The sequence below is a fragment of the Brassica rapa genome, chromosome A05 (assembly GCF_000309985.2).
Source record: "Brassica rapa cultivar Chiifu-401-42 chromosome A05, CAAS_Brap_v3.01, whole genome shotgun sequence".
Taxonomy (NCBI): domain Eukaryota; kingdom Viridiplantae; phylum Streptophyta; class Magnoliopsida; order Brassicales; family Brassicaceae; genus Brassica; species Brassica rapa.
The window spans coordinates 21,795,577-21,822,691 of record NC_024799.2 but is presented as its reverse complement, the minus strand read 5'-3'; the positions used below and the strand labels follow the sequence as shown (position 1 = coordinate 21,822,691).

The window sequence follows — 27,115 nt, the reverse complement described above, 5'->3', positions numbered from 1 at the left end:
ATTTCATCCTTCACTAACATATGATGAAGGTCAAAGAGGTTTGGAACTTTTGTTGTCTCCATTTCCCTAGAAAATAGCGATTTTGTAGTGGTTAGTCCACCAATTTAGGAAGTATTTTGAAGTTTTACTAATTTAATCGAAAAAATATTAAAACGATGCCCTTGTACCATGAAAATGAGTTAAATACATTAATACAAATGTAGAATAATTTATAAAATTTATAACAACACCAAAGATCATATGCTTCATTATTATAGCATTTACCGAAAAAATTCAGTATTTTCGTAGGGGTTAGCACATATACTTTGAGAAAAATTCAAAAATATGAAATTTATGTTTTAATGCATAGTTGCATCCTTCAATAACATATTATTAAGGTCAAAGAGGTTTGGAACTTTTGTTGTCTCCCTTTCCCTAGAAAATAGCGATTTTATAGTGATTAGTCCACAATTTAGGGAATATTATGAAGTTTTACAAAATTAATTGACAAAAAATTAAAACGATGCTCTTGTACCATGAAAATGAGTTTAATATACATTAATAAAAATGTAGAATGTGTTTAGAAATTTTAAAACAACCCCAAAGATCATATGCTTCATTATTAGAGCATTTACCGAAAAATTCAGTATTTTCGTAGGGGGTTAGCCAATAGAATTTGAGAAAAATTCAAAAATATAAAAAATCTGTTTTAATGCATAATTGCATCCTTCACTAACATATGATGAAGGTCAAAGAGGTTTGGAACTTTTGTTGTCTCTATTTCCCTAGAAAATAGCGATTTTGTAGTGGTTAGTCCACCAATTTAGAGAGTATTATGAAGTTTTACTAATTTAATTGACAAAAAATTAAAACGATGCCCTTGTACCATGAAAATGAGTTTAATATACATTAATACAATTTTAGAATGTATTTAGAAATTTTAAAACAACCCCAAAGATCATATGCTTCATTATTATAGCATTTACCGAAAAAATTAGTATTTTCGTAGGGGTTAGCACATATACTTTGAGAAAAATTCAAAAATATGAAATTTATGTTTTAATGCATAATTGCATTCTTAAATCACATATTATAAAGGTCAAATAGGTTTGGAACATTTGTTGTCTCCCTTTCCCTAGAAAATAGCAATTTTATAGTGATTAGTCCACCAATTAGGGAGTATTATGAAGTTTTACAAAATTAATTGACAAAAAATTAAAACGATGCACTTGTACCATGACAAAGAGTTTAATATACATTAATAAAAATGTAGAACGTGTTTAAAAATTTTAAAACAACCCCAAAGCTCATATGCTTCATTATAAAAGCATTTACCGAAAATTCAGTATTTTCGTAGGGGTTAGCCCATAGATTTTGAGAAAAATTCAAAAATATGAAAAATTCTGTTTTAATGCATAATTACATCTTTCACTAACATATGATGAAGGTCAAAGGGGTTTGGAACTTTTGTTGTCTCCATTTCCCTAGAAAATAGCGATTTTGTAGTGGTTAGTCCACCAATTTATGGAGTATTTTGAAGTTTTACTAATTTAATCGACAAAAAATATAAAACGATGCCCTTGTACAATGAAAATGAGTTTAATATACATTAATACAAATGTAGAATATATTTATAAATTTTATAACAACACCAAAGATCATATGCTTCATTATTATAGCATTTACCGAAAAAATCAGTATTTTCGTAGGGGTTAACACATATATTTTGAGAAAAAATCAAAAATATGAAATTTATGTTTTAATGCATAGTTGCATCCTTCAATAACATATTATTAAGGTCAAAGAGGTTTGGAACTTTTGTTGTCTCCCTTTCCCTAGAAAATAGCGATTTTATAGTGATTAGTCCACCAATTTAGGGAATATTATGAAGTTTTACAAAATTAATTGACAAAAAATTAAAACGATGCTCTTGTACCATGAAAATGAGTTTAATATACATTAATAAAAATGTAGAATGTGTTTAAAAATTTTAAAACAACCCCAAAGATCATATGCTTCATTATTAGAGCATTTACCGAAAAATTCAGTATTTTCGTAGGGGTTAGCCAATAGAATTTGAGAAAAATTCAAAAATATAAAAAATCTGTTTTAATGCATAATTTCATCCTTCACTAACATATGATGAAGGTCAAAGAGGTTTGGAACTTTTGTTGTCTCTATTTCCCTAGAAAATAGCGATTTTGTAGTGGTTAGTCCACCAATTTAGAGAGTATTATGAAGTTTTACTAATTTAATTGACAAAAAATTAAAACGATGCCCTTGTACCATGAAAATGAGTTTAATATACATTAATACAAATGTAGAATGTGTTTAGAAATTTTAAAACAACACCAAAGATCATATGCTTCATTATTATAGCATTTACCGAAAAAATCAGTATTTTCGTAGGGGTTAGCACATATACTTTGAGAAAAATTCAAAAATATGAAATTTATGTTTTAATGCATAGTTGCATTCTTAAATCACATATTATAAAGGTCAAAGAGGTTTGGAACATTTGTTGTCTCCCTTTCCCTAGAAAATAGCGATTTTATAGTGATTAGTCCACCAATTAGGGAGTATTAAGAAGTTTTACAAAATTAATTGACAAAAAATTAAAACGATTTCCTTGTACCATGACAAAGAGTTTAATATACATTAATAAAAATGTAGAATGTGTTTAAAAATTTTAAAACAACCCCAAAGCTCATATGCTTCATTATTAAAGCATTTACCGAAAAATTCAGTATTTTCGTAGGGGTTAGCCCATAGATTTTGAGAAAAATTCAAAAATATGAAAATTCTGTTTTAATGCATAATTACATCCTTCACTAACATATGATGAAGGTCAAAGAGGTTTGGAACTTTTGTTGTCTCCATTTCCCCAGAAAATAGCGATTTTGTAGTGGTTAGTCCACCAATTTAGGAAGTATTTTGAAGTTTTACTAATTTAATCGAAAAAAATATAAAACGATGCCCTTGTACCATGAAAATGAGTTTAATATACATTAATACAAATGTAGAATATATTTATAAATTTTATAACAACACCAAAGATCATATGCTTCATTATTATAGCATTTACCGAAAAATTCAGTATTTTCGTAGGTGTTAGCACATATACTTTGAGAAAAAATCAAAAATATGAAATTTATGTTTTAATGCATAGTTGCATCCTTCAATAACATATTATTAAGGTCAAAGAGGTTTGGAACTTTTGTTGTCTCCCTTTCCCTAGAAAATAGCGATTTTATAGTGATTAGTCCACAAATTTAGGGAATATTACGAAGTTTTACAAAATTAATTGACAAAAAAATTAAACCGATGCTCTTGTACCATGAAAATGAGTTTAATATACATTAATAAAAATGTAGAATGTGTTTAGAAATTTTAAAACAACCCCAAAGATCATATGCTTCATTATTAGAGCATTTACCGAAAAATTCAGTATTTTCGTAGGGGTTAGCCAATAGAATTTGAGAAAAATTCAAAAATATAAAAAATCTGTTTTAATGCATAATTTCATCCTTCACTAACATATGATGAAGGTCAAAGAGGTTTGGAACTTTTGTTGTCTCTATTTCCCTAGAAAATAGCGATTTTGTAGTGGTTAGTCCACCAATTTAGAGAGTATTATGAAGTTTTACTAATTTAATTGACAAAAAATTAAAACGATGCCCTTGTACCATGAAAATGAGTTTAATATACATTAATACAAATGTAGAATGTATTTAGAAATTTTAAAACAACACCAAAGATCATATGCTTCATTATTATAGCATTTACCGAAAAATTCAGTATTTTCGTAGGGGTTAGCACATATACTTCGAGAAAATTTCAAAAATATGAAATTTATGTTTTAATGCATAGTTGCATCCTGTAATAACATATTATTAAGGTCAAAGAGTTTTGAAACTTTTGTTGTCTCCCTTTCCCTAGAAAATAGCGATTTTATAGTGATTAATCCACCAATTTAGGGAGTATTATGAAGTTTTACAAAATTAATTGACAAAAAATTAAAACGATGCCCTCGTACCATGAAAATGAGTTTAATATAATAAAAATGTAGAATGTGTTTAGAAATTTTAAAACAACCTCAAAGATCATATGCTTCATTATTAGAGCATTTACCGAAAAATTCAGTATTTTCGTAGGGGTTAGCCCATAGATTTTGAGAAAAATTCAAAAATATGAAAATTCTGTTTTAATGCATAATTGCATCCTTCACTAACATATGATGAAGGTCAAAGAGGTTTGAAACTTTTGTTGTCTCCATTTCCCTAGAAAATAGCGATTTTATAGTGGTTAGTCCACCAATTTAGGGAGTATTATGAAGGTTTACTAATTTAATTGACAAAAAATTAAAACGATGCCCTTGTACAATGAAAATGAGTTTAATATACATTAATACAAATGTAGAATGTGTTTAGAAATTTTAAAACAACACCAAAGATCATATGCTTCATTATTATAGCATTTACCGAAAAAATCAGTATTTTCGTAGGGGTTAGCACATATACTTTGAGAAAAATTCAAAAATATGAAATTTATGTTTTAATGCATAGTTGCATTCTTTAATCACATATTATAAAGGTCAAAGAGGTTTGGAACATTTGTTGTCTCCCTTCCCCTAGAAAATAGCGATTTGATAGTGATTAGTCCACCAATTAGGGAGTATTATGAAGTTTTACAAAATTAATTGACAAAAAATTAAAACGATGCCCTTGTACCATGACAAAGAGTTTAATATACATTAATAAAAATGTAGAATGTGTTTAAAATTTTTAAAACAACCCCAAAGCTCATATTCTTCATTATTAAAACATTTACCGAAAAATTCAGTATTTTCGTAGGGGTTAGCCCATAGATTTTGAGAAAAATTCAAAAATATGAAAATTCTGTTTTAATGCATAATTACATCATTCACTAACATATGATGAATGTCAAAGGGGTTTGGAACTTTTGTTGTCTCCATTTCCCTAGAAAATAGCGATTTTGTAGTGGTTAGTCCACCAATTTAGGGAGTATTATGAAGTTTTACTAAATTAATTGACAAAAAAATAAAAAAATGCCCATTTACCATGAAAATGATTTTAAGATACATTAATACAAATTTAAAATGTGTTTAGAAATTTAAAAACAACCCCAAAGATCATATGCTTCATTATTAGAGCATTTACCGAAAAAATCAATATTTTCGTAGGGGTTAGCCCATAGATTTTGAAAAAAATTCAAAAATATAAAAATTCTATTTTAATGCATAATTGCATCATTCACTAACATATGATAAAGGTCAAAGAGGTTTGGAACTTTTGTTGTCTCCATTTCCCTAGAAAATAGCGATTTTATAGTGGTTAGTTCACTAATTTAGGGAGTATTATGAAGTTTTACTAATTTAATTGATAAAAAATTAAAACGATGCCCTTGTACCATGAAAATGAGTTTAATATACATTAATAAAAATGTAGAATGTATTTAGAAATTTTAAAACAACCCCAAAGATCATTTGCTTCATTATTATAGCATTTACCGAAAAATTCAGTATTTTCGTAGGGGTTTAGCACATATACTTTGAGAAAAATTCAAAAATATGAAATTTATGTTTTAATGCATAGTTGCATCCTTCAATAACATATTATTAAGGTCAAAGAAGTTTGGAACTTTTGTTGTCTCCCTTTCCCTAGAAAATAGTGTTTTTATAGTGATTAGTCCACCAATTTAGGGAGTATTATGAAGTTTTACAAATTTAATTGACAAAAAATTAAAACGATGCCCTTGTACCATGAAAATGAGTTTAATATACATTAATAAAAATGTAGAATGTGTTTAGAAATTTTAAAACAACCCCAAAGATCATATGCTTCATTATTAGAGCATTTACCGAAAAATTCAGTATTTTCGTAGGGGTTAGTTAGCCTATAGATTTTGAGAAAAATTCAAAAATATAAAAATTCTGTTTTAATGCATAATTGCATCCTTCACTAACATATGATGAAGGTCAAAGAGGTTTGGAACTTTTGTTGTCTCCATTTCCCTAGAAAATAGCGATTTATTGTGGTTAGTCCACCAATTTAGGGAGTATTATGAAGTTTTACTAAATTAATTGACAAAAAATTATTAACGATGCCCATTTACAGTGAAAATGATTTTAATATACATTAATAAAAATGTAGAATGTGTTTAGAAATTTTAAAACAGCCCCAAATATCATATGCTTCATTATTAAAGCATTTACCGAAAAATTTAGTATTTTCGTAGGGGGTTAGCCCATAGATTTTGAGAAAAATTCAAAAATATGAAAATTCTTTTTAATGCATAATTGCATCCTTCACTAACATATGATGAAGGTCAAAGAGGTTTGGAACTTTTGTTGTCTCCATTTCCCTAGAAAATAACGATTTTATGATGGTTAGTCCGCCTATTTAGGGAGTATTATGAAGTTTTACTAAATTAATTGACAAAAAGATTAAAACGATGTCCATGTACCATGAAATTGAGTTTAATATACATTAATACAAATGTAGAATGCGTTTAGAAATTTAAAAACAACCCCAAAGATCATATGCTTCATTATTAGAGCATTTATATCTATGATAGTGAAAACAGAACCACCAACCAATGCAACTACAAAGTGGAAACCTTAACTTGTTCCACCACTTTGCTGATGAGCCTGGGACTCCCAGAAGAGTCTGACAGTGGAATAGATAAGAGAAGGCTCAGCCATTGCGCCGTTACCATAGTCCCCACACGCCAATCTCTTCTTGATGGGAGGAATGAGTGTGACTCCAAGTTCATCAAGCGTCAACAGATGCCTTTCTGTAAAAGGATTGTTCCACATTAAAGTATTCATCGCCGGTGCAACGAAAAGAGGTTTGCTATAATCCCAAGCTCGTATGATACAAGTCAGAAGATTATCACACAGCCCACCAGCAATCTATAAAAAGACAAAAATTAAATTTCAGACAAAGAAAACTCAGAACTAGGGTCTTTAGATGTTTTACCTTGCCTAACGTGTTAGCAGACAAAGGAGCAATGACCAAGACATCAGCCCAGCGTCTGAGCTCAATGTGAAGCACGGGATCACCGATCTTGTTCCAGCTTGACCACTCGTCTTCATCAGTGTACAGAGTCACCTCCCGTGGGAGAGAGAGTCTGTCGAGGAAAGGCAGAGACGATTTCGATACGACGGCTCTCACTTCAGCCCACTCTGTGAAGCAATGGCAGAGGTTGCCGAATTTGATAGTCGCGACGCTTCCGCTTGCAGCGAGTAGTACACGTGGCTTCCTGTGAGTGGTTTGCACTTCCATGTCTTCTCTGTTTAGTTTCCCACTTTCCATGGCTCTTTGGAAACACTTACAGAAACTAGTGGAAGATGATGGATGGTTGGTTCGGCGAGGAACCCTAACCGAACAATACGATCTTGTCGAGAATATCAAAATGTTTTTAGAGGGAAGAGAAAGAGAATGTATAATCACTACCTGGTTAGATGGGCCGTTGGCTCTATCTTTAGGCCTCAAATCTTTTATATGGGCTTTGTGTTATTTTCTACTACCTTTTTTATAGAGTAATTGGCGTACATATGCACTGAGAAACCCATGTAATTTGCCATATAATCTTATTTTTTTAAATATTTTTAATGACTATAATACCCTTATCTCTATCTCTCTCTCTTCTCCCTTTTATGTATTCTAATATCTTTATCTCTCGTATAAATTCTCTAAATCATCTTTTAAAACACAAATCTTTATTTTTTTATTCTGATTCTTTTGACACTCATAATGCTAATCTTATTATCTCACCCCAATTCTAATATTTCCAATTTCGAATCACAATCAACTTTTAGATAATATATACGTTTAGTAGGTATTTATTTACTTACCTGCTATTATTTAGATTTTAATGGATTCTTAATTGATACATGAAGTGTTAGCTGTTACAAATAGATTTGGAACTATTTAATAGATAACTAATTAATTGTTAATAGTTCCATTAACTGATATATGATTTGTTAGTCGATACATTTGTTTGATACATAGATTGTTAGATGATACTGAAATTATTAGCGGATATGTTAGTTGGTATGTAGATTGTTACCTGCTATGTTAATATTTAGCTGATAGATCTAGAGTTACTTGTTTTCGATAAAGCATAAGGACATTTTCGTCCGCACAGTGTCAAAAGGTTACTCCTTTTTGGGTTATCCATAATTAGGGGCATTCAGCAAATTTGAACCTTAATTGGAGATATTCCACACATTCTCTTTTTTATACGCATGAGACTATAGACCATAGTGGATAAAAATAAAATATTTAAATTACAAAATTTTCATCTATATAATTATGATTTTTATATTTATATTTAGACTAAAATTAAGTTTAAATTATTTAAGACTTGAAAACCTTAATTGAGTCGTATGCCTTAGTTTTCATATTTTTTTCTCAGTCAAATACTAGAAAAAGGAATATATGATAAAAGAAAGTTTATATTTTAGTTTTTAGTCAAGTATACTTTAAGAAATTAAAATTTAATAAATAAAATTTATGATAAAAAATAATTAAAATTAAGTCAAATTTTCATAATTTACTTGTTTTAGTCAAACGTAATATTAAAAGAAATGAAACTCAGTAAAGGAAATGGATTAAGACAAAAATCCAAATCACATTTCTCATTTTTTTTTATTCAACTATAACATTATAAGCAAAAAATATTCTAATAAAATAAATAATATAGAAAACAAAGAAAGAAATCCAAGTAGAATCTGGTCATATTTTCATATTTTATTTTAGTCAAAAATATAATTATAATAAAATAATTATGAGAAAATAAATAGAAGAGAAAACAAAGAAACAAATCCAAATAAAATCCAAGTCACATTTTGAAATATTTTATTTTAATCAAAAATACTATTATAAGAAGAAAAACATTATAATGAAAGAAACATAAGAGAAACAAAGAAAGAAATCCAAGGCATATTTTATCATAGTATAATAGATCATAAGAATAAAGAAATAGAAGACAAAACAAAGAAACAAATCCAAATAAAATCCATGTCACATTTTTCATATTTTATTTTAGTAAAATATATCATTATATGAAAAAAATTCTAATAAAAGAAAGAGAAGAGAAAAAAAAGAAAAAATCCAAATAAAATCAAAGTAATATTTTCATATTTTATTTAGTCAAACATACCATTATAATAAAAGAAATAGAAGAATAAACAAAGAAACAAATCCAGATAAGATCCAAGTGATATTTTCATATTTTATTTTATTAAAATATATCATTATAATAAAATACTTATAATAAAAGAAACAGAAGAGAATACAAAATATGGTGACCCACAAATAAGCAGTAACTAATATTAATTTACCATAAAAAAAAAACAAATGTGTTATGGTCTAATGGGTAATGTAGTGATTTGTTATGTTTAACCCTGGGTTAATATCCCAACTGGGCAAATAAACCGAACCTAAAAATCTGAACCGAATTTGATCCGATAAAAATAAATCAAAACCGATCCAAAATTGACATAAATACCGAATGGATCTTGTTTTATGGTATTTTGGATTATGAGTATTATCCAAACCGAACTCGAACCTAAATGGATATCTGACATAACTCGAAACATTCAAAATCTCAAAATAACTTGTACCAAACATGATTTCAATTCCTAATATGTATCCAGAATATACTAAGATGTTATTAAACATCTGAAATAATTATCTATTACATGAAGGTTGATGGTTGAAGGCGGCAGTTGAAGCTTGAAGTTTTTATAGTTTGGTTTTGTTTTCATTGAATAATGTTTATAATTCTATTGATAACTTGATTTTCGTTTTATGCATTCATTTATTTGATTTTATTTTAATTAATAACTATGTTTACCTTTTGTTTAATTTTGAATGATCACGTTCAATGTTTTTTCATACTTTTGAATCAATTTTACTTATGTTTTGGTTACAAAATATGTACAAATCATGTATTTTAAAACCAAATAACTGATTTTACTTATGTTTTGGTTATATAGTAGATACAAATCAGTTACTTTTAAACCGAAGAACCGATTGAGACCGAAACCCAAAAATATATCAGGTTGTACCAGTTCTTCGAGGATTTACTAACCCAACCCAAATCAGATAGAACCTGAACTGATCCCAACCCAAATCTTCATATAATCCAAATATGACTGATTTTGATAAATACCAAAATTCGATTGGGACCCCAAATGCATATGCCTAATTTGGAGACTATGAGTCAAATATTCGAAACTCCTATATATGTTATTAAAAATTTTAAAAAATGTCAGAAAATTTAACTTAATTTATTGTTCTAATTTTCATATATCAATTTTTACGTTTCTTAATAGATGTTGTCCTCTATAGTTCTTGTTTCTACATCTCTTTTTAGTCAAAAATTTTGATATCTCATTAACTAAATTTGTTTCACCTTTTTTTTTCTAAAACGCTTCCATATTAAAAGAAAAATTGGGTTTTTTTTTTTTGTTTTACATGGGTACAACTGAAAAAAATAAATAAACGAAAATAAACATAAAAAAATAGAAACACCGATGCAATAACCGGTTTAAACCTGGATAGACCAGAAACCAGAGAAACTGAATTTGTTTCTATGGTTCGTGTTTCCTTTGGTTTGAGTTAAAATTGTGTACTTGCTTGTAACTTCTAAGAACCGACTTTGGCTAAACTATACAATATATATATATATATATATATATATATATATAAGATGTTTATAAATCAATTTTAATGTTTCATTATGTATGTATATATATAAGATGTTTCTATTCTTATATTTTCCAAAAATGTCTACATGTTTCAAAATATCTTGCTTTCGTATTCTCGTTTCAGTTTATATGTAATCTATGTTAGTAGTGCAAGATATTTAAAAAAGCGGGGCTGGGAAGCTAACACTTTTTGGATTCGATCCATCTATTGCGCGAAACTAAGTTACAATTATCATGATCATTTAATACGGATATGAGCTCATACTTTAGAATCCATTTGAAAGTCCAGAGAAATGGTCTATCCGTGGACTGAATCTCCTTTTGAAAATTAATATGGGTCTCTCCATTGGTTTGAGATATCCCAGATTAATCAGAAAAAAAAAAATTAAAAACAGTATAGCAATTGACTGATAAAACTAAGCGTAAAAGAATAATATATTCCCAACCCAGTTGGGAAAATTTGATAATAATATACCGAACTAAAATGTTACCATTTTAATATATGCTTTTTAAGGACCTCGATTATTACAAATGCAATATAGTGGCTTCTTGGTCGAGCAGAGACAAAATTATCGTGTATCATGGCATGTACTAGATCACGAAGGAACTACATTATATTATTACACAGCTGAATTTCTTTCTCAGCAGTACAGTTTCTCGTCGAGACAGACTGTTGAGTTATCTTAGATTCTTAATGGCCACTGCAAATATGAGACATGATAGTATTACTTTTGAATATTCTAGGGAGCAAGCTAGAGAAGTTATGCTTCACCCTTAACAGTTCCCACTTCTCCGCAGTCTCATGGATGAGAGATATCAACGTGCCTCGATTCCATGAGCTTATTGTCTTTAGACCATACTGTGACTGCAGGTAGTGTGGCTACTATGGAGATCGCCATGATTACTGGTACCAATCATACATGCTAGATATAGTCTTGCTTGGTTACAACACTTCCTTACCTGCAGATCATTGACCTTATGCTCTTGGTTTGAACCTATTTTTGTTTATTTTACAACGGATGACATTTTGGTCCCTTTCTCTCTCTTTTCTTGAACTTCTTATCTGCTCTTGGGAGCTTTCTTATATGATGCATATTGGCATTTTAATCTTCTTTCAAGCTTTCGTACGAGTTTAACGTTGTTTATATTTAGAATGGATTTTCCCACCATCCACTATTTTATTCATTTTACAAGAATACCACAGATTTAAAACTAAGAAACTGCCATACAATATCTCTGCGTCCCGAAGAAAATAATATATCAAGAACGATGGAACATAATTAAGCACCCATATTAGATGACGGTAATGTTTACAGTTTTGAACGTTACATTTAAAGAACTAATACGTACGTCAATATAACAAGGTCAAAAGGAGTGTGCTAAAATCCTAAAACGATTATAGCTATCTAGGTCAAAGTGTTTCAATGGTACATGCGTCCACTATGTTTACCAAATGACATGACTTCAAAGTTATTTCAAAAGTAGCTGACTAGTTGCTTAAAACGAACTGTAGACATGTAATATATAGAGTTAGTACTAACGAGTGAAGACAATAATATGAAATTAAGATATTCGACGCCTAGAACTAACAGATAAACAAAACGGAAGCAGAATAGAATGAAAGATTGGAGAAAAAGAAACTTAGATAGATTGATATAAAAGAGAAGATCATCCAACAGTACTGAAAATATCCCTCTAAATTACAACAACCTCTTACTGTTTGGTTAGTTAGACAAACAAAGACAACACAATGCCTTTTTGTTTCTTCTATACCAAACTATTAAAATGAAAATGCAAATGAGTTTTAAATAAAGATAGATGCAACAACTATTAAAAAAGAACACTCCTAACCATAAACACCAAGGCTATGTCTAGGCTATCATTCTCAGATCAGGGCTCCTTGCATTGCCTCAGCTTCGGTCTGAGGCTAAGGCTAAGGATGGGGCTGTGCTTGTTCTCCTTCCACACCTTCTTGTCCATGTTCCTCTCCTTGGGTTTCAGCTTCAGTATGTGCTGCTGCCTCCTCTGACTGCACTTCTTCAACGGCTCGTGCTTCTACTTCTTCCACGGCGTCTGGCTGCACTTGTCCCACGCCATGCGTCTCCACAGTCAGAATTGGTATTAGTCCTTCCAGCTCCTGTTTAGCTTGCGACGATATTGCTATGAAGTCGTTGCTCTCGACACCAGCTTTCAACACATCCAAGATTTCTTTTGCTTTCTCGCACTAGAACATTCAGAGACCAAAACCAAACATAAGAATCAAGAATTCAATCCAAAAATCAAAATCGAATAAAGGACAAGAGTGTTCATCACAATCAACTAAACTTACAGCAAAGTCAAGCTTTTTCTTGAGTTCTCCATGGGAAGATTCCAATGTCCCAGTAGCTTCCCTGGTGGAGATTGGTGTGGTACTCTAGGTTCATAAAAGGTAAACAAATTAGGTATAAAGTTTTTCACCAAATTTAAAACAAACAATAATGTTTAAATAAAAACAACTCTTATACCAATTGAAACACGTTTCTAATGAGAATAATATAGTACAATTAATAAGATAAAAGCAGAACAACACCAACTAGATAAAGACAAACCAAAAGCGAAGGGACATGAATATAATAAGACAACATCTGGAAACTAGTCAGGTTCACCAAAACAGACAACCCGACAATGATTTAATTTACGAATGATTGCAATAAAGTACAACCTAGTTACAAAAATAAAATAAAATAATAAAGTAATAACTAATAACCTTTACAAAAGATATTGCAAATCTATCTCAATCAAAGTGAAAAAGATTGTAATATATGGGATAAGAAATTACCATTTTGGGTCTACCGCTAACCACCTTACGTGGACGTCCAGGTCCACGCCTCATCCCTGACGCAACCGCCACAGTTTCTCCACCAGCTGGAGCAGCGATGACGATTCCACCGCTAGATTCACCTATGCATGGCCTCTTCCTCTCTCTCCCAGCGTCACTACGACTCGGTGACCTCCATCTTGCATACGTACTCGGAGCTGGAAGAGCTAGAACTGCACCCGCAGTTGGAGAGAACGGAACAGATCTGCCCCTCCTTGGACGATCAGGTCGTCTGTTTGCCGACTCAGTAACCACTTGGTTTGGATCTGTTACATGCAACTCGGGTTGCTCACGGCTTGACTGTCCGGGAGTCATGACAGCGACGGGTTGAGCATCGATGGGTTCTTGCTCTTGTGGAGCTTCGGGATTAGCCTTTGGAGGGCGTCCACGGCCTCGCTTCTGAGGCTGAGAGCCCAAAGCCAAGCCAGAAGCAGAGGCAGCAAGCATATCAAGCGGAGAGGTGTTCATCGGAGGAACCTCAGATCTGGGAGCCACCAGATCTGCCGCAACAGCAACGCTTTGCGGGGGAGGTGGAGGAGGAGGAGTTGGAGGAGGAGGAGGAGGGGGAGGTGGAGGAGGTGGAGGAGGGGGAGCAGCAGCAGCGATCTTGTATAAGTTGTTAACCATGGTGAGAACGCCATTCTTCCTCAACCTCTTGAGATGGAAAGTCATCAAAACCGAGTGACTAGGAGGCAAAACGACGCTCGATCTCTTGATACGCCTCGAGATCCTCGACTTGCTTGAACCATCCGGTTCGTTCAACTCCCTAATTATGTTACAAATCATCTACACACATAGAAAATTGTCAGAATTTCAAGAAAGAAGAAGACCAAACCGAATTGAGTTTAAAATATAAGACGTGAGATCCAAACTTACGTCGTCGTAAGGAGGATAGTTTATGGAAGGCTGCGCCTGTGTCGGAACATGAGCTAACCGAGAAGGAGGCGCTTGCTGCAGTGGGGGCTGGGGCTGGGGCATGAACTGGGGACGGAACATGAACTGGGGGCGGGACTGGAACTGGGGCATGGGCTGGAACTGGGGACGGGCCTGGAAATGAGGCTGGGGCTGGAAATCGGGATGGGAATAGACGTTGTTAGACCCTATAATAGGTCGTACATGGAGAACAGGTTGGTTGGGAGGAGTGACATGACCGGGAACAAAGGAGGTGTTTGTAGGATGGTTAGGATCCATCTGAAAAAATAACAATGAAAACAAAAAAACGACTAAAAGTGAGATTTAGTTTTTTATTATATTGATTGTGATAATAACCAAACAAACTACACACCTTCCACAACACAGAGCTAACAGGTTAAGCAGATCCCTAGAAATTGAATCCAATAAAGTGAGATCTAGTTTTTATCTAAGGGATTTGGTTTTGATTATTGTTTGTTTTGTAAATGTGAAATATGAATATAAATAATTGGGAGATTAAATACATAAATTGGGTTGAAATGATAGGCTGGAATAGATTAATTAGGAATGGGATTTGAATCATTTGACTAAGAAATTATCTTAGACTTACCATTTGAATAATATTTTTAAGATGCAGTTTTGACTAAAATATATGACTTTTTTGTTAAAGTTTTTATTATTTGAGATTTTTTTTGACCCATTATATGTGTTACCAAATAACCCCAAAAATAGTACCATGATTTTATAAAAGACATGTATTTTTCAGTGTAAATAATTATGCATATATCTCTTGGAAAATAAACAAGAATATCTAAGTTACAAGAAATAAACAAGAACATCTATTGCTTTTTCATACATAAAGAAAGTGTAGCAAACAATGTTTCATTAAGTAATTTATGGCCAGTTTTTACAAGTTATTTGGAAGACATAAAATTTTTAAGGATAAGTTTTCAACAACTCAGAGATCATTCATATACCACGAATATAGAATTTAAGGGCGGACAGTCTCGTATGAAATGCAAAGACGCAATCGTTTTTCGTCTTTTATATTGATGGAGAGTTACCAGTTTAGTTTCCAGAATTTATATGAGTCTGTTTATGTTAATGACAAAAAAAAAATTAATTAAAGAGCGATTGATAAACAAATATAGAAGACAGTTTGTATAAGTAACTACATTGACGAAGTTAATATTCATCACTAATACTATTCCGAAAGTGTTTTTGGTAGATTAGTTTTTGAAATTATTGTACTTCTGATACACACATAACAATGAGCTGATATTGTATTAATTTGATAATTGATATCTACTTGATGCATGAATGACATCATTTACGTAAAGACGCATAAACAAGAAGTGTAAAAGACAATACGTATGGCTGTACGAAAGGAATATTGACTGCCATATGAAGATAGATGATTTAACTTGTAACTTGTTTATTATCATGTTGTTATTATAGTTTATGTTACTCTATATGAAGTGATTGAATTTTTATAAACTATCTCACATAATAATTGAAGACTAGGTTGAGATCCACGCTTTATATGGAATGAGAAAGGTATAAAAATCAAATATTCAAAGTAAAATTGTTCAATCCAAATTTTGATACAGTCTCGGTTCGGTTTCGATATTTCAGTTAATGAAAATTAGATATCATATTAAAATCATATCTATTTTGGTTTGGTTCAGTTGATATACTATCGGTTTTTAGTTTATTCAATTTTGGTCTTGTCTCAGTTCGGTTCGGTTTTTTTATATTTTTGTTTATAAAAGTTATATATCATATTAAAACCATATCTATTTGGTTTGGTTCTGTTTATGTAATGTCGGTTTTTTGTTTATTCAATTTTATACCAAAAAAAAACTTAAAACTATATTTCTTTTATAACCTAGTTTTGGTTTATTTGGTTTATATGGTTTGATTGGTTTATATACTGAACCATATTCATATACCACAGTTTTAAAAATAACATAGTTGGTTTATACGATGTTACCAAATCAATCCACCTTTTCTATTTTGGTTTGGCTTGGTTTTAGTTGTTACGGTTTTTACCGAATTGAACACCCTTAATTCAAATTAGTAAATCGTAGATAGTTGAAAACATGTTTCTTGTACTAAATTGTACGTAATATATATAGTCAAAAGTATTTTATTTATTTTATAATTAAACCTAAAATAATTTTCAAAAAATAGATTCATCTTTCAAAGTCGCAAACGTAATATATAACTACATGATAACCCGCACACATGTGGGGTGAGTTTTTTATACTTATGTTTGTTCATTAAATAGTTTTAACATTTTGCAACACTAAAATCTTTATCAATTGTAAAATGATGAATACAAATGTTCGTCTCTTAAATGTATCGTCGTTGTGGAAAAATTAATGTATTACAAATTATTTAAATTATTTTTAAAATTTCATATGCACAAAAGAAAGTTAAGTTTTGCAGCTAATACAAATCACCAAAACCAGATAGACAACATTGATTGTAAAATGAAGAAAGGGGATTGGTTTTTCTGCTCTTGATTTGTATACGTTTGATCACTCTTTATAAGTGGTTTTATTTTCTACCTCTATAAAATTGTGGTTTCGTTCTTGTTTCTGTTTCATCGATATAAATTTTGTTTCTTTTTTAACTCTTCTATGAATTCAGTGAATTACATAAGTGTCAATTTAAAAAGAATGGCATCTGTAAAAATCAATTCCACTCTAAATACATATCTAATAATTAAATTTTTGAAGAAAATCATCGGCAAACTCTATTCATAGTTTACTGTTCGAATCTAATATATCAAGCTATTATAGAATATAAGTGCATACTCAAAATATAAATGTCTGTCTAGTATATATTCATCAGTTTGGTCTAAAAATCATCTAATTCTAAAACAACAAAACAAACCACTTATTTTATTAACCTACGCTTTTGAGGTTTAGTTACTTAAGAGTATACCGATAAAAAAAAAAAATTTACCATTCTAGTATATGTACACTATGTATAAACTAAAAATTGTTTGGTTTATTAAATGATAAAACAAAAAACTTATAATATATAGTTTAAATCTCTCTTTCTTACAATTATAATAGCTAGATAGGGTATTATGGAAAATAAATATTACACGAATAATCAAATCACTCATTTTTTGAACAAACTCAAAAGGAAGTGATTGAAATCTTGTCATAATATTCCATAAAAGCTTTTTAGAAATAAAAATCAGGACTAAATTATTTAATCTAAATGAAATAAGATATATACTGGTTCCAATATTAAAAATTACTTCAATTTGAAAAAGTGTATTTTTCGGAGTGTCAGGATCAAATAACATATTGAAAACCACCTATTAAAAAAATAATTTGTATACATAAAAGTATATACCTTAGAGTACGCACATAAATCAAAACCTATACATTTTGTTTATTTACATTCATGTTTTTGGTAAATAAATCAAAACAATCATTTTATTTATTTTATTTAATATATAATTAAACTTTAGTGATATTGACATATATATAGTCTATTTTAATATAAATATTTATTATTAACACTTTCTACTCTTATGATTTTATTAACATTTGTATATTTGTTGTAACAAACATTTAAACTATTGATCACAAAAAAATTAATGTGAGATTTTTCAATATAATTTTCAAAATTAAAATATTAAGATCTCAATAATTTTTCAGTGAAATTTTAAAATTGACATATTTATATGATTTTATATAGTATATAATTTAATTTTAATGATATTAATAAATATATATATATATATATATATATATATATATATATATATATGAATAGTTATTAATGAGACTTCGTATTCATACGATTTTGTATCTTCCTTGAACAAAAAAAATTAAACCATTGGTCAAAAAATTTCAATGTGAGATTTTTACCATTTTAGTAATTTTAGTTGTTTTAAAAAATTTAAAATATAAAATATACGAAAATATAATTTTTTTATTATATGTTTAATGTGATTGTTGAATTTCTTTTAATAATATAAAATTAACCAAAAAAAGTGAGAGGATACAAAATTGTTATCAAATATTTATTATTAATAATCATTAATTATTTATATATTTTAATCATATTAGGTAATTCTATAGCTTTTATTTAAGGAAAGAATAAAAAGAGATTTTAATGTGAGAGAGGATACAATAGTATATTTTAATATAAATGTTTATTATTGACACTTTTTACTCATATGATTTTATCAACATTTGTATATTTTTTGTAACAAACATTTAAATTGTTAATCACAAAACTTTTAATCTAAGATTTGTCAATACAAATTTCAAAAATTAAAATATTAAGATCTCAATAATTATTCACTGGAAATATTGAAATAAACATAATTATATATTTTTATATAGTATATAATTAAATTTAAATTATATTAATATATATATATATAATATGAATATTTATTAATGAAACTTCATAATCTTACGATTTAGTATCTTCTTTGAACAAGAAAAAGTTAAACCATTAGTCAAAAAAATTTCAATGTGAGACTTTTACTATTTTTAGTAATTTATATTCGTTTTAAAAAATTCAAAATATAACATATAAGAAAAAAATAATTTTTATAATAATATGCTTAATGTGATTGTTTATTGCCTTGCTTATTTATTTTTTAATAATATAAAATCTCTTATATACTAAATCATAAGTCACCTTACCAATACTACTTTGACACATGTATTCTATTCATATTTTTTAAATTACAAAATTATGTTTAAGATAATAAAACCAAAAATATAAAAAGGTAAAAAGTAATACACGTTCATTCGAATAATCTCTCTACAGTAGTTATTCTTACCCATACTTCCACGATCACCATGCAAGGTTTGTCTTAAAAAGACTGATCAGGTTTGTATCTCTCTTTTTTCAAATATGAAAAATCTGAGACGTAGAGTGAAATAAAATGTTTTTGTGTAAATGTCAGGGCCGGCTTAGATAGGGGACCAGCGGTGCGACCGTCCCGGACCCAATCCGTCCTCGTATTTCTTAATAGATAAAGGTTTGATTTTTTTAAAAAAATACATGTATTTTTATACTAAAAAAAAGGAGTCTAAATTTTTTTTATATGAAAGTATTTTTTTTTTCATAGATTCTTTTTTATAAATATTTCTGCTATCTTGAAAATTAAACATATATTTGCCAGATTTTTGAACTCCAGAATTGGGTGTAAAACATATATATGATGTAATGTACAATCTGCGAGAAATTACATAGTTTGGAATTCGAATTCCAGACTTGGGTGTAAAAGCCTTTAAACCTTTAAACCTTAACTTAAGTTATAGTTCTAACTACCGTAAATCAATTTTTACGTTTCTTAATAGATTTAGTCCTCTATATTTCTTGTTTCTACATCTTTTTTTATTCAAAGTTTTTAATATCTCATCAACTGAATTTTCTTTCTCTGTTTCTCTATGGTTCGAGTGTTTTTTGTATAACAGATTACGGACCAAAAATAGTGTACTTGCTTAAAACTTCTAAGAACCGACTTTTGTTTAACTGTATAATGTTTATATAATATTTTACTTCAATTTTAAATCATGTTTAATGCTTCATTATATATATATATATAAATAAATATCTAAGATGTTTCTATTCTTATATTTTCCAAAAATGTTTTACGTACATGTTTCAAAATATCTTGCTTTCGTATATTCGTTTCAGTTCATATCTAATCTATGTTAGTAGTGCAAGAACATGAGGTTATATGCTTTGTTCTAGCTAGAAACAGTTTAGCAATTGACTGATAAAACTAATCGTAAAAGAATAATATATTTCAAGAAATACATAAACCCAGTTGGGAAAATTTTATAATAATACACCGAACTAAATTGTTACCATTTTAATACATGTTTTTTAAGGATTTAGAACAATACAAATGCAATATACGGGCTTCTTGGTCGAGCAGAGACAAAACTTATCGTGTATCATGAGTTGTTTAACAGCTGAAGGTCTTTCTCATTAGTACTGTCTCTAGTCGTGGCAGAACTGCTGAGTTATCTTAATGGCCAATGCAAATATGAGACATGATAGGATTAGTTTTGAATATTCTATGGATCAAGCTAGGGAAGTTATACTTCAGCCTTAACCGTTCCCACTTCTCCGCAGTCTCATGGGTGAGATATCCATGTGTCTCAATTCCAAGAGCTTATAATTGTCTTTACACAATACTTTGCCTGCAGGTAATAGGGGTGCAATGGAGATAGCCATGATCACTGGTACCAATCATACATTGCTAGAAATAGTCTTGCTTGGTTACAAAACCTCCTTGCCTGCAGATCATTGACATACTACTCTTGGTTTTTGTTTATATTACAATGGATGGCATTCTTGGTCCCTTTCTCTCTATTTTCTTGAACTTGTTATCTGCTGTTGGGAGCTTTCTTGGATGAAGCCTATTGTCATTTTAATCTTCTTTCAAGCTTTCCTACGAATTTCACTATGTTGATATTTAGAATGGATTTTCTCAGCATTAACAAAAGAATAATACATAAATTATTTTATCCATTTTACAAAATATAACATATTTAAAACTAGAAGATAATTCTCCCGAGTGAAGACAATAATATGGAATTAAGATTCAACCTCCCTGAACTAACATATAAACAAATGATAATATAATGAAAGATTGGAGAGAAAAGAAACTTAGATTGATGTAAAAGAGAAAACATCCAACACTGGAAATATCCCTCTAAATTACAACAACCTCTTACTAACATATAAACAAAGGATAATATTAGTTAGAGACACAATGCATTTTTTTTCTTCTATACCAAACTATTAAACTAAAAATGATAAATGAGTTTTAAATAAAGATAGATGCAACAACTATTAAAAAAGAACACTCCTAAACATAAACACCAAGGCTATGTCTAGGCTGTCTTTCTCGGACTATTATTCTTCAGAAATCAGATCAGGGCTCCTTGCATTGCCTCAGCTTTGGTCTGAGGCTAAGGCTGGGGCTGTGCTTGTTCTCCTTCCACAACTTCTTGTCCATGTTCCTCTCCTTGGGTTTCAGCTTCAGTCTGTGCTGCTGCCAGGGGCGGAGGTAGTGAAGGAGGTGTGGGGTCAGCTGACCCCATTACTTTTTAAAAAAATATTTCTTTTTTATTTAAGAAAATCTGTACTGACCCCATAAAAAAAGAAAATTTGACCCCACTAAAAATATAACTTCACAAAAATAATCACAAAACATTAAAAATTGAAAATAATTTAAAATTATATGAATAGTATGTTTATTTTATTTATTAAACATTTGATTTATATTAATATTAGCTTAAATTTCAATAAACACGTTTTTTATATTAAATGTTAGTTACATATTTCAATAAAGCCCAAATTGTATTAGGTCCAATAATTAATATTTTTTTTTTTGAAATTAATGAGTGAATTTGAGAAAAGTGATTTGTAATTTTTTTTTGGACAAACGCAAAAAGAAAGAATTCTCATGTTACCCAAGCAATTTTTGGATAATTTTTAAATAAGTTTTCTAATTTTTTTTGTTATACACTCTCCTCTTTATTTTACCAAACTAGAAATGATTATGATTAGCTGATTCAATTCAATAAAAATGTTTACAGTTTATATTCATGATCTGAATATTTTTTACAACTAATTTGTTTTTAGAAGTAGATTAATCTTTAAAATTTACCAGTTAACTTACAGATCAGTTTCTGAATCGGCGAAAAAATATCAGCGAGTGAAAATTGTCAAAAAATAGTATTACAATATCGCATTACTAATGAGTTTCTAAAATTGTTCTGATTTGTTTTATCAAAAATATTTTTAAATTGTAGTAAATAGTTATGATAAACAAGTTTTAAAATATGAAAGATAATAGAGTATATTTATAGTTTTTTTGTGGTTATAAATTATATATTTTGAAAAAAAAAATTGACCCCAGTACAAAAATTTTCTGGCTCCGCCACTGGCTGCTGCCTCCTCTGACGGCCCTTCTTCCACGGCTTGTGGCTGTTCCACGGGTAGTGCCTCCACTTCTTCCATGGCCTGTGGCTGCACTTGTCTCATGGCATGTGGCTCCACAGTCAACATTGGTATTAGTCCTTCCACCTCCTGTCTAGCTTGCAACATTTCTATAAAGTCGTAGTTCTCAATACCAGCATTCAACACATCCAAGATCTTTTTTGCTTTCTCGCACTGAAACATTCAGAGACCAAAACGAAACATAAGAATCAAGAATTCAATCCAATAAACAAATCAAATAAAGGACAAGACTCTTTCATCATAATCAACTAAACTTACAGCAAAGTCAAGCTTTCTCTTGAGTTCTCCATAGGCAGACTCCGATGTCCCAGTAGCTGCCCTGATGGACATTGGTGTGGCACTCTAGGTTCATAAAAGGCAAACAAATTAGGTATAAAGTTCTTCACAAAATTCAAGACAAGACAATAAATATTTAAATAAAATATTAGAAAAACTTAATTATACCTATTGAAACACATTTCTAATGAGAAGAAGAAGATGCAATAAACAAGATAAAGCGAAACAACACCAACCAGATAAAAAAAACAAAAGCGAGGGGACATGAATATAATAAGACAACATCTGGAAATTAGTCAGTTTTTAAATTTTCGAAAACAGATAACCCGGCAATGATTTTAATTAACAAATGATTGCAATACACAGATATCGCGAATCTATCTCAATCAACATGACAAAGATTGTAATAAATGGGATAAGAAGTTACCTCTCTAGGCCTGTTCCAAACGATGTTAGGTGTACATCCAGGTCCACGCCACATCCTTGACGCAACGGCCACAGTTTCTCCACCAGCAGAAGCAGCGATGACGACTCCACCGCTAGATTCACCTATGCATAGCCTCTTCCTCTCGCTCACAGCAGCTCTAGGACTCGGTGGCCTCCCCCTTTGTTGCATGCTTGCATACGTACTCGGATATGGAAAACCTAGAATTGCACCCGCAGTTGGAGAGATCGGAACAGATCCGTCCCTCCTTGGACGATCAGGTCGTCTGTTTGCCGACTCAGTAACCACCTGGTTCGGACCTGTTACAGGCAACTCGGGTAGCTCACGGCTTGACTGTCCCAGCATATCAAGCGGAGAAGAGTTCATCGGAGGAACCTCATATCTGGGAGCGACCAGGTCTGCCGCAACAGCCACTCCTTGCCGAGGAGGAGGAGGAGCAGCAGCAGAGATCTTGTATAAGTTGTTAACCATGGTGAGAACGCCATTCTTCCTCAACGTCTTGAGATGGTAAGTCATCAAAACCGCGTGACTAGGAGGCAGAACTGCGTTCGATCTCTTGATACGCCTCGAGATCCTCGTCTTGCTTGAACCATCCGGTTCGTTCAAGTCCCTAATTGCGTCAAAAATCATCTACACACATAAAAAAAGGTCAGCATTTCATAAAAGAAGAAGACCAAACCGAATTGAGTTTAAACTATAAGAAGTTAGATCCAAACTTACGTCGTCGTAAGGAGGATAGTTTATGGAAGGCTGCGCCTGCGTCGGAACAAGAGCTAACCGAGAAGGAGGCGTTTGCTGCTGGGGCTGGGGCATGAACTGGGGATGGGGCTGGAACTGGGGCATGGGCTGGAACTGAGGCTGGGGCTGGAACTCGGGATGGGAATAGACATTGTTAGACAGGTTAATAGGTCGTACATGGTGAACGGGTTGGTTGGGAGGAGTGACATGACCGGGGACAAAGGAGGCATTAGAAGGATGGTTAGGGTCCATCTGGAAAGAAATACTGAAACAAAAAAAAAACGTTTGAAAGTGAGAAAAAAATTCCACTGGAAGATTATATTGATTATGATAACAACCAAATAAACTACACAACTTACACAACACAAAGCTAACAAGTAAGGGAAGCCCCTAGAGATTGAATCCAACAAAGTGAGATTTAGTTTTTTCTAAGGGATCTCTTTTTGATGATTGTTTGTTTTGTAAATGTGAAATATGAATGTAAATAACTGAGAGATTAAATAGATAAAATTGGGTTGAAATGATAGGCTGTGATAGATTAATTAGGAATATGATTTGAATCATTTGACTAAAGAATTTCCTTAAACTTACCATTTGAATAATAGTTTTATGATGCAGTTTGACTAAGATTGATGACCTTTTTTTGTTAATGTTTTAATTTTTTTTGGATTTATTGGCCCACATTTTTTTAGCAAACTAAATTAAAAAATATTTACTCCGTTTTATTTTAATTGTCATTTTAGGTTTATACATACAAATTAAAAAATTATTTAATTTTGCATATATTCAAAATAAAAAACGTTATTAATTATAAACTTAACTATATTTCTACCAATAAAAATAAATAAACTGGAGAATAATATTAATAAATTTTGCATTGAAATTCTAAAGCGATACTTATTTTGAACAAATTTTTTATTCTATAACGACAACTAAACTGAAACAGGAGTACATATATTGTAAAAGACATGTCTCGTTTACAGTGTAGATAATTATGCATTCATCTCTGGGAAAATAAACAAGAATATATAAGTTACAAGAAATAAATAAGGACATCTATTGCTTTCTCATACATTAAGAAAGTGCAGCAAACATTGTTGCCCTAAGTAACCTGCGTGACAAACTCCATTAAAGAGCGTATGATAAACAAATATAAAAGATAGTTTGTATAAGTAACTACATTGACGAAGTTAATATTCATCACTAATAACTTTTCAGAAAAGTGTTATTGTTAGATTTGAAATGATTGTTCTTGTGATACACACATAACAATGAGCTGATATTGTATTGATTTGATAATTGATATCTACTTCATGCATGAATGACATCATTTACGTAAAGACACATAAACAAGAAGTGTAAAAGACAATACGTATGGCTGTTTGAAAGGAATATCGACTGCCATATGAAGATAACCTATGTGACAAACTCCATTAAAGAGCGTATGATAAACAAATATAAAGGACGATTTGTATAAGTAACAACATTGGCGAAGTTAATATCCATCACTAATATTATCCAGAAAAGTGTTATTAGTAGATTGGTTTCTGAAATGATTGTACTTGTGATACACACATAACAATGAGCTGATATTTGTTGTTTTGATAATTGATATTTACTTGTTGCATAAATGACATCATTTATGTTAACGACGCATAAAGAAGCTGTGTACAAGACAATATGTATTGCTGTTTGAAAGGAATATTGACTGTCATATGAATATAGATTATTAACTTGTAACTTGTTCCGTTCACAAAAAAAAAAAAAAAAAAAAACTTGTAACTTGTTCATTATCATATTTGTATTATAGTTTATGTTACTCTACATGAACTGATTGAATTTGTTTAAACTAATGAAAATATTGACACAAGCCATAGTATTGACCACATATTACATATATATACTTATCAACGTCGCTTTTTTGCCAAAGTTATACTATATATCAATGCTACAATAGCATTAATCTAATATGATGAACGCCTTTACATGGATTTATTAAAGTGGATAATGAATTACATAAATAGTAATAAAATGATTTTGGTTTATGATATTGGAAGCATTAATAAAATAGGTCTAAATAAAACCAAAATATTTATGATCACAAAAAATTCTTAAGATATTGATAATGTGATTGTTGATGTCTGTGTGAGGCATAAGTGATGCATTCACATCACATGCCAATGTGTAAACCAAGAGATGTCAAAAAAGAATTATTGGATTCACTAATTTATATAATTAGATAATGTTACTAAATTATTCAATACTATAAAGAACATATAACGAACAAAAATTAAACCATATATGAAAAATTGAGAATATTGATAATAATAAACTTCTATTAACATAGACAAGTCTGGGATTGAGACTGACTAAACCTTCTATAAGACGATATATTCAATCGACTATAGGATTGACTATCATATGTTGATAATGATACTAACTCATTCATTAACTAGGAAATCGAGAATATTGACCATATATAGAAAATCGAGAATATGGATAATAATATTGACCTAGAAAAACTGGGATTAAAATTGTTTGTGATTATACCTTCTACAAGAAAAATATGAAATATTTGATCGACTATTCATAGGGCTAACATTAATATAGAGATAATGCTACAAACTTATTCATTGATATAAAACATGTAACGATAAAATTCTTTCTTATACAAAAATAGATTGATAATAATGAACACTAGGTTAAGATCGATGAATATTATATATAAAATATTTTTAAGTATTATATATTTTTTACATATTATGAAATAATAAATATATATTGAATAATTAAAAATTTAGTAACTATTACGTATATAATTAAATCGGTACAAATACTTAAATAAATTTTATTAATCCAGACAAACAATTTTTTCTATTTTATATGGTATAAAATTAATTTTAAATGATATTAACATAGATATATAGTATATTTTTAATATTGACTTCTGTTAAAAAATATTTCATACTCATATTATTTTTGATCATTTGTATTTCTTTATAACAAAAATTTTAAATCAATGATAACAATAAAAAAAATTGTGGGATGTTTAATAGTTTTAGTAATTTATAGTTTTAACAATATTCAATGCAAAATTTAAAATCTAAATATTAAGTTGTCAATAATTTTTCAAAATTTT

The 27,115-nt window shown here is 30.1% G+C and overlaps 3 protein-coding genes and 1 long non-coding RNA gene across 4 annotated transcripts in view; 1 reads left to right on the top strand and 3 right to left on the bottom strand.

Annotated features, from left to right (window-relative positions):
- The window catches only part of LOC103869618 (phosphopantothenoylcysteine decarboxylase), a 25,343-nt gene extending 17,826 nt beyond the window's left edge, over positions 1 to 7,517 (bottom strand). Inside the window, exons 1-2 of the mRNA XM_009147696.3 lie at positions 6,981 to 7,517; positions 6,566 to 6,913 (exon numbers count right to left, since the gene is read on the bottom strand). Coding sequence (XP_009145944.1) covers positions 6,620 to 6,913; positions 6,981 to 7,316 — 630 coding nt within the window. The 5' untranslated portion in view covers positions 7,317 to 7,517 and the 3' untranslated portion in view covers positions 6,566 to 6,619. The remainder of the gene's footprint in view (positions 1 to 6,565; positions 6,914 to 6,980) is intronic.
- LOC117134114 lies at positions 4,126 to 4,810 on the top strand. The gene is made up of 2 exons (XR_004458269.1): positions 4,126 to 4,315; positions 4,665 to 4,810. It is a non-coding gene; the product is annotated as an uncharacterized LOC117134114 (long non-coding RNA).
- Positions 7,518 to 7,850: 333 nt separating the features above from the next.
- LOC103869617 (formin-like protein 14) lies at positions 7,851 to 17,878 on the bottom strand. The gene is made up of 5 exons (XM_009147695.3): positions 14,863 to 17,878; positions 14,454 to 14,768; positions 13,539 to 14,363; positions 13,050 to 13,133; positions 7,851 to 12,944 (listed from the first exon to the last, which is right to left on the bottom strand). Exons 2-5 carry the CDS (start codon positions 14,766 to 14,768, stop codon positions 12,654 to 12,656), a joined length of 1,515 nt encoding a protein of 504 aa, XP_009145943.1. The 5' UTR covers positions 14,863 to 17,878; the 3' UTR covers positions 7,851 to 12,653.
- Positions 17,879 to 18,212: 334 nt separating this feature from the next.
- Positions 18,213 to 26,884, bottom strand: LOC117134283. The gene is made up of 3 exons (XM_033292497.1): positions 23,221 to 26,884; positions 22,776 to 22,859; positions 18,213 to 22,670 (listed from the first exon to the last, which is right to left on the bottom strand). Exons 1-3 carry the CDS (start codon positions 23,866 to 23,868, stop codon positions 22,317 to 22,319), a joined length of 1,086 nt encoding a protein of 361 aa, XP_033148388.1. The 5' UTR covers positions 23,869 to 26,884; the 3' UTR covers positions 18,213 to 22,316.
- Positions 26,885 to 27,115: the final 231 nt, after the last annotated feature.

Excerpts from the sequence above, each read along its gene's own strand:
- LOC103869617 (XM_009147695.3), bottom strand. The coding sequence starts at position 14,768 with ATGGATCCTAACCATCCTACAAACACCTCCTTTGTTCCCGGTCATGTC. Across the intron at positions 13,134-13,538 it reads TTAGCGGTAGACCCAAAATG|AGTACCACACCAATCTCCAC; the intron begins GTAATTTCTTAT and ends TTATGAACCTAG. Across the intron at positions 12,945-13,049 it reads AGAAAAAGCTTGACTTTGCT|TGCGAGAAAGCAAAAGAAAT; the intron begins GTAAGTTTAGTT and ends TGAATGTTCTAG.
- LOC117134283 (XM_033292497.1), bottom strand. The coding sequence starts at position 23,868 with ATGATTTTTGACGCAATTAGGGACTTGAACGAACCGGATGGTTCAAGC. Across the intron at positions 22,860-23,220 it reads TTTGGAACAGGCCTAGAGAG|AGTGCCACACCAATGTCCAT; the intron begins GTAACTTCTTAT and ends TTATGAACCTAG. Across the intron at positions 22,671-22,775 it reads AGAGAAAGCTTGACTTTGCT|TGCGAGAAAGCAAAAAAGAT; the intron begins GTAAGTTTAGTT and ends TGAATGTTTCAG.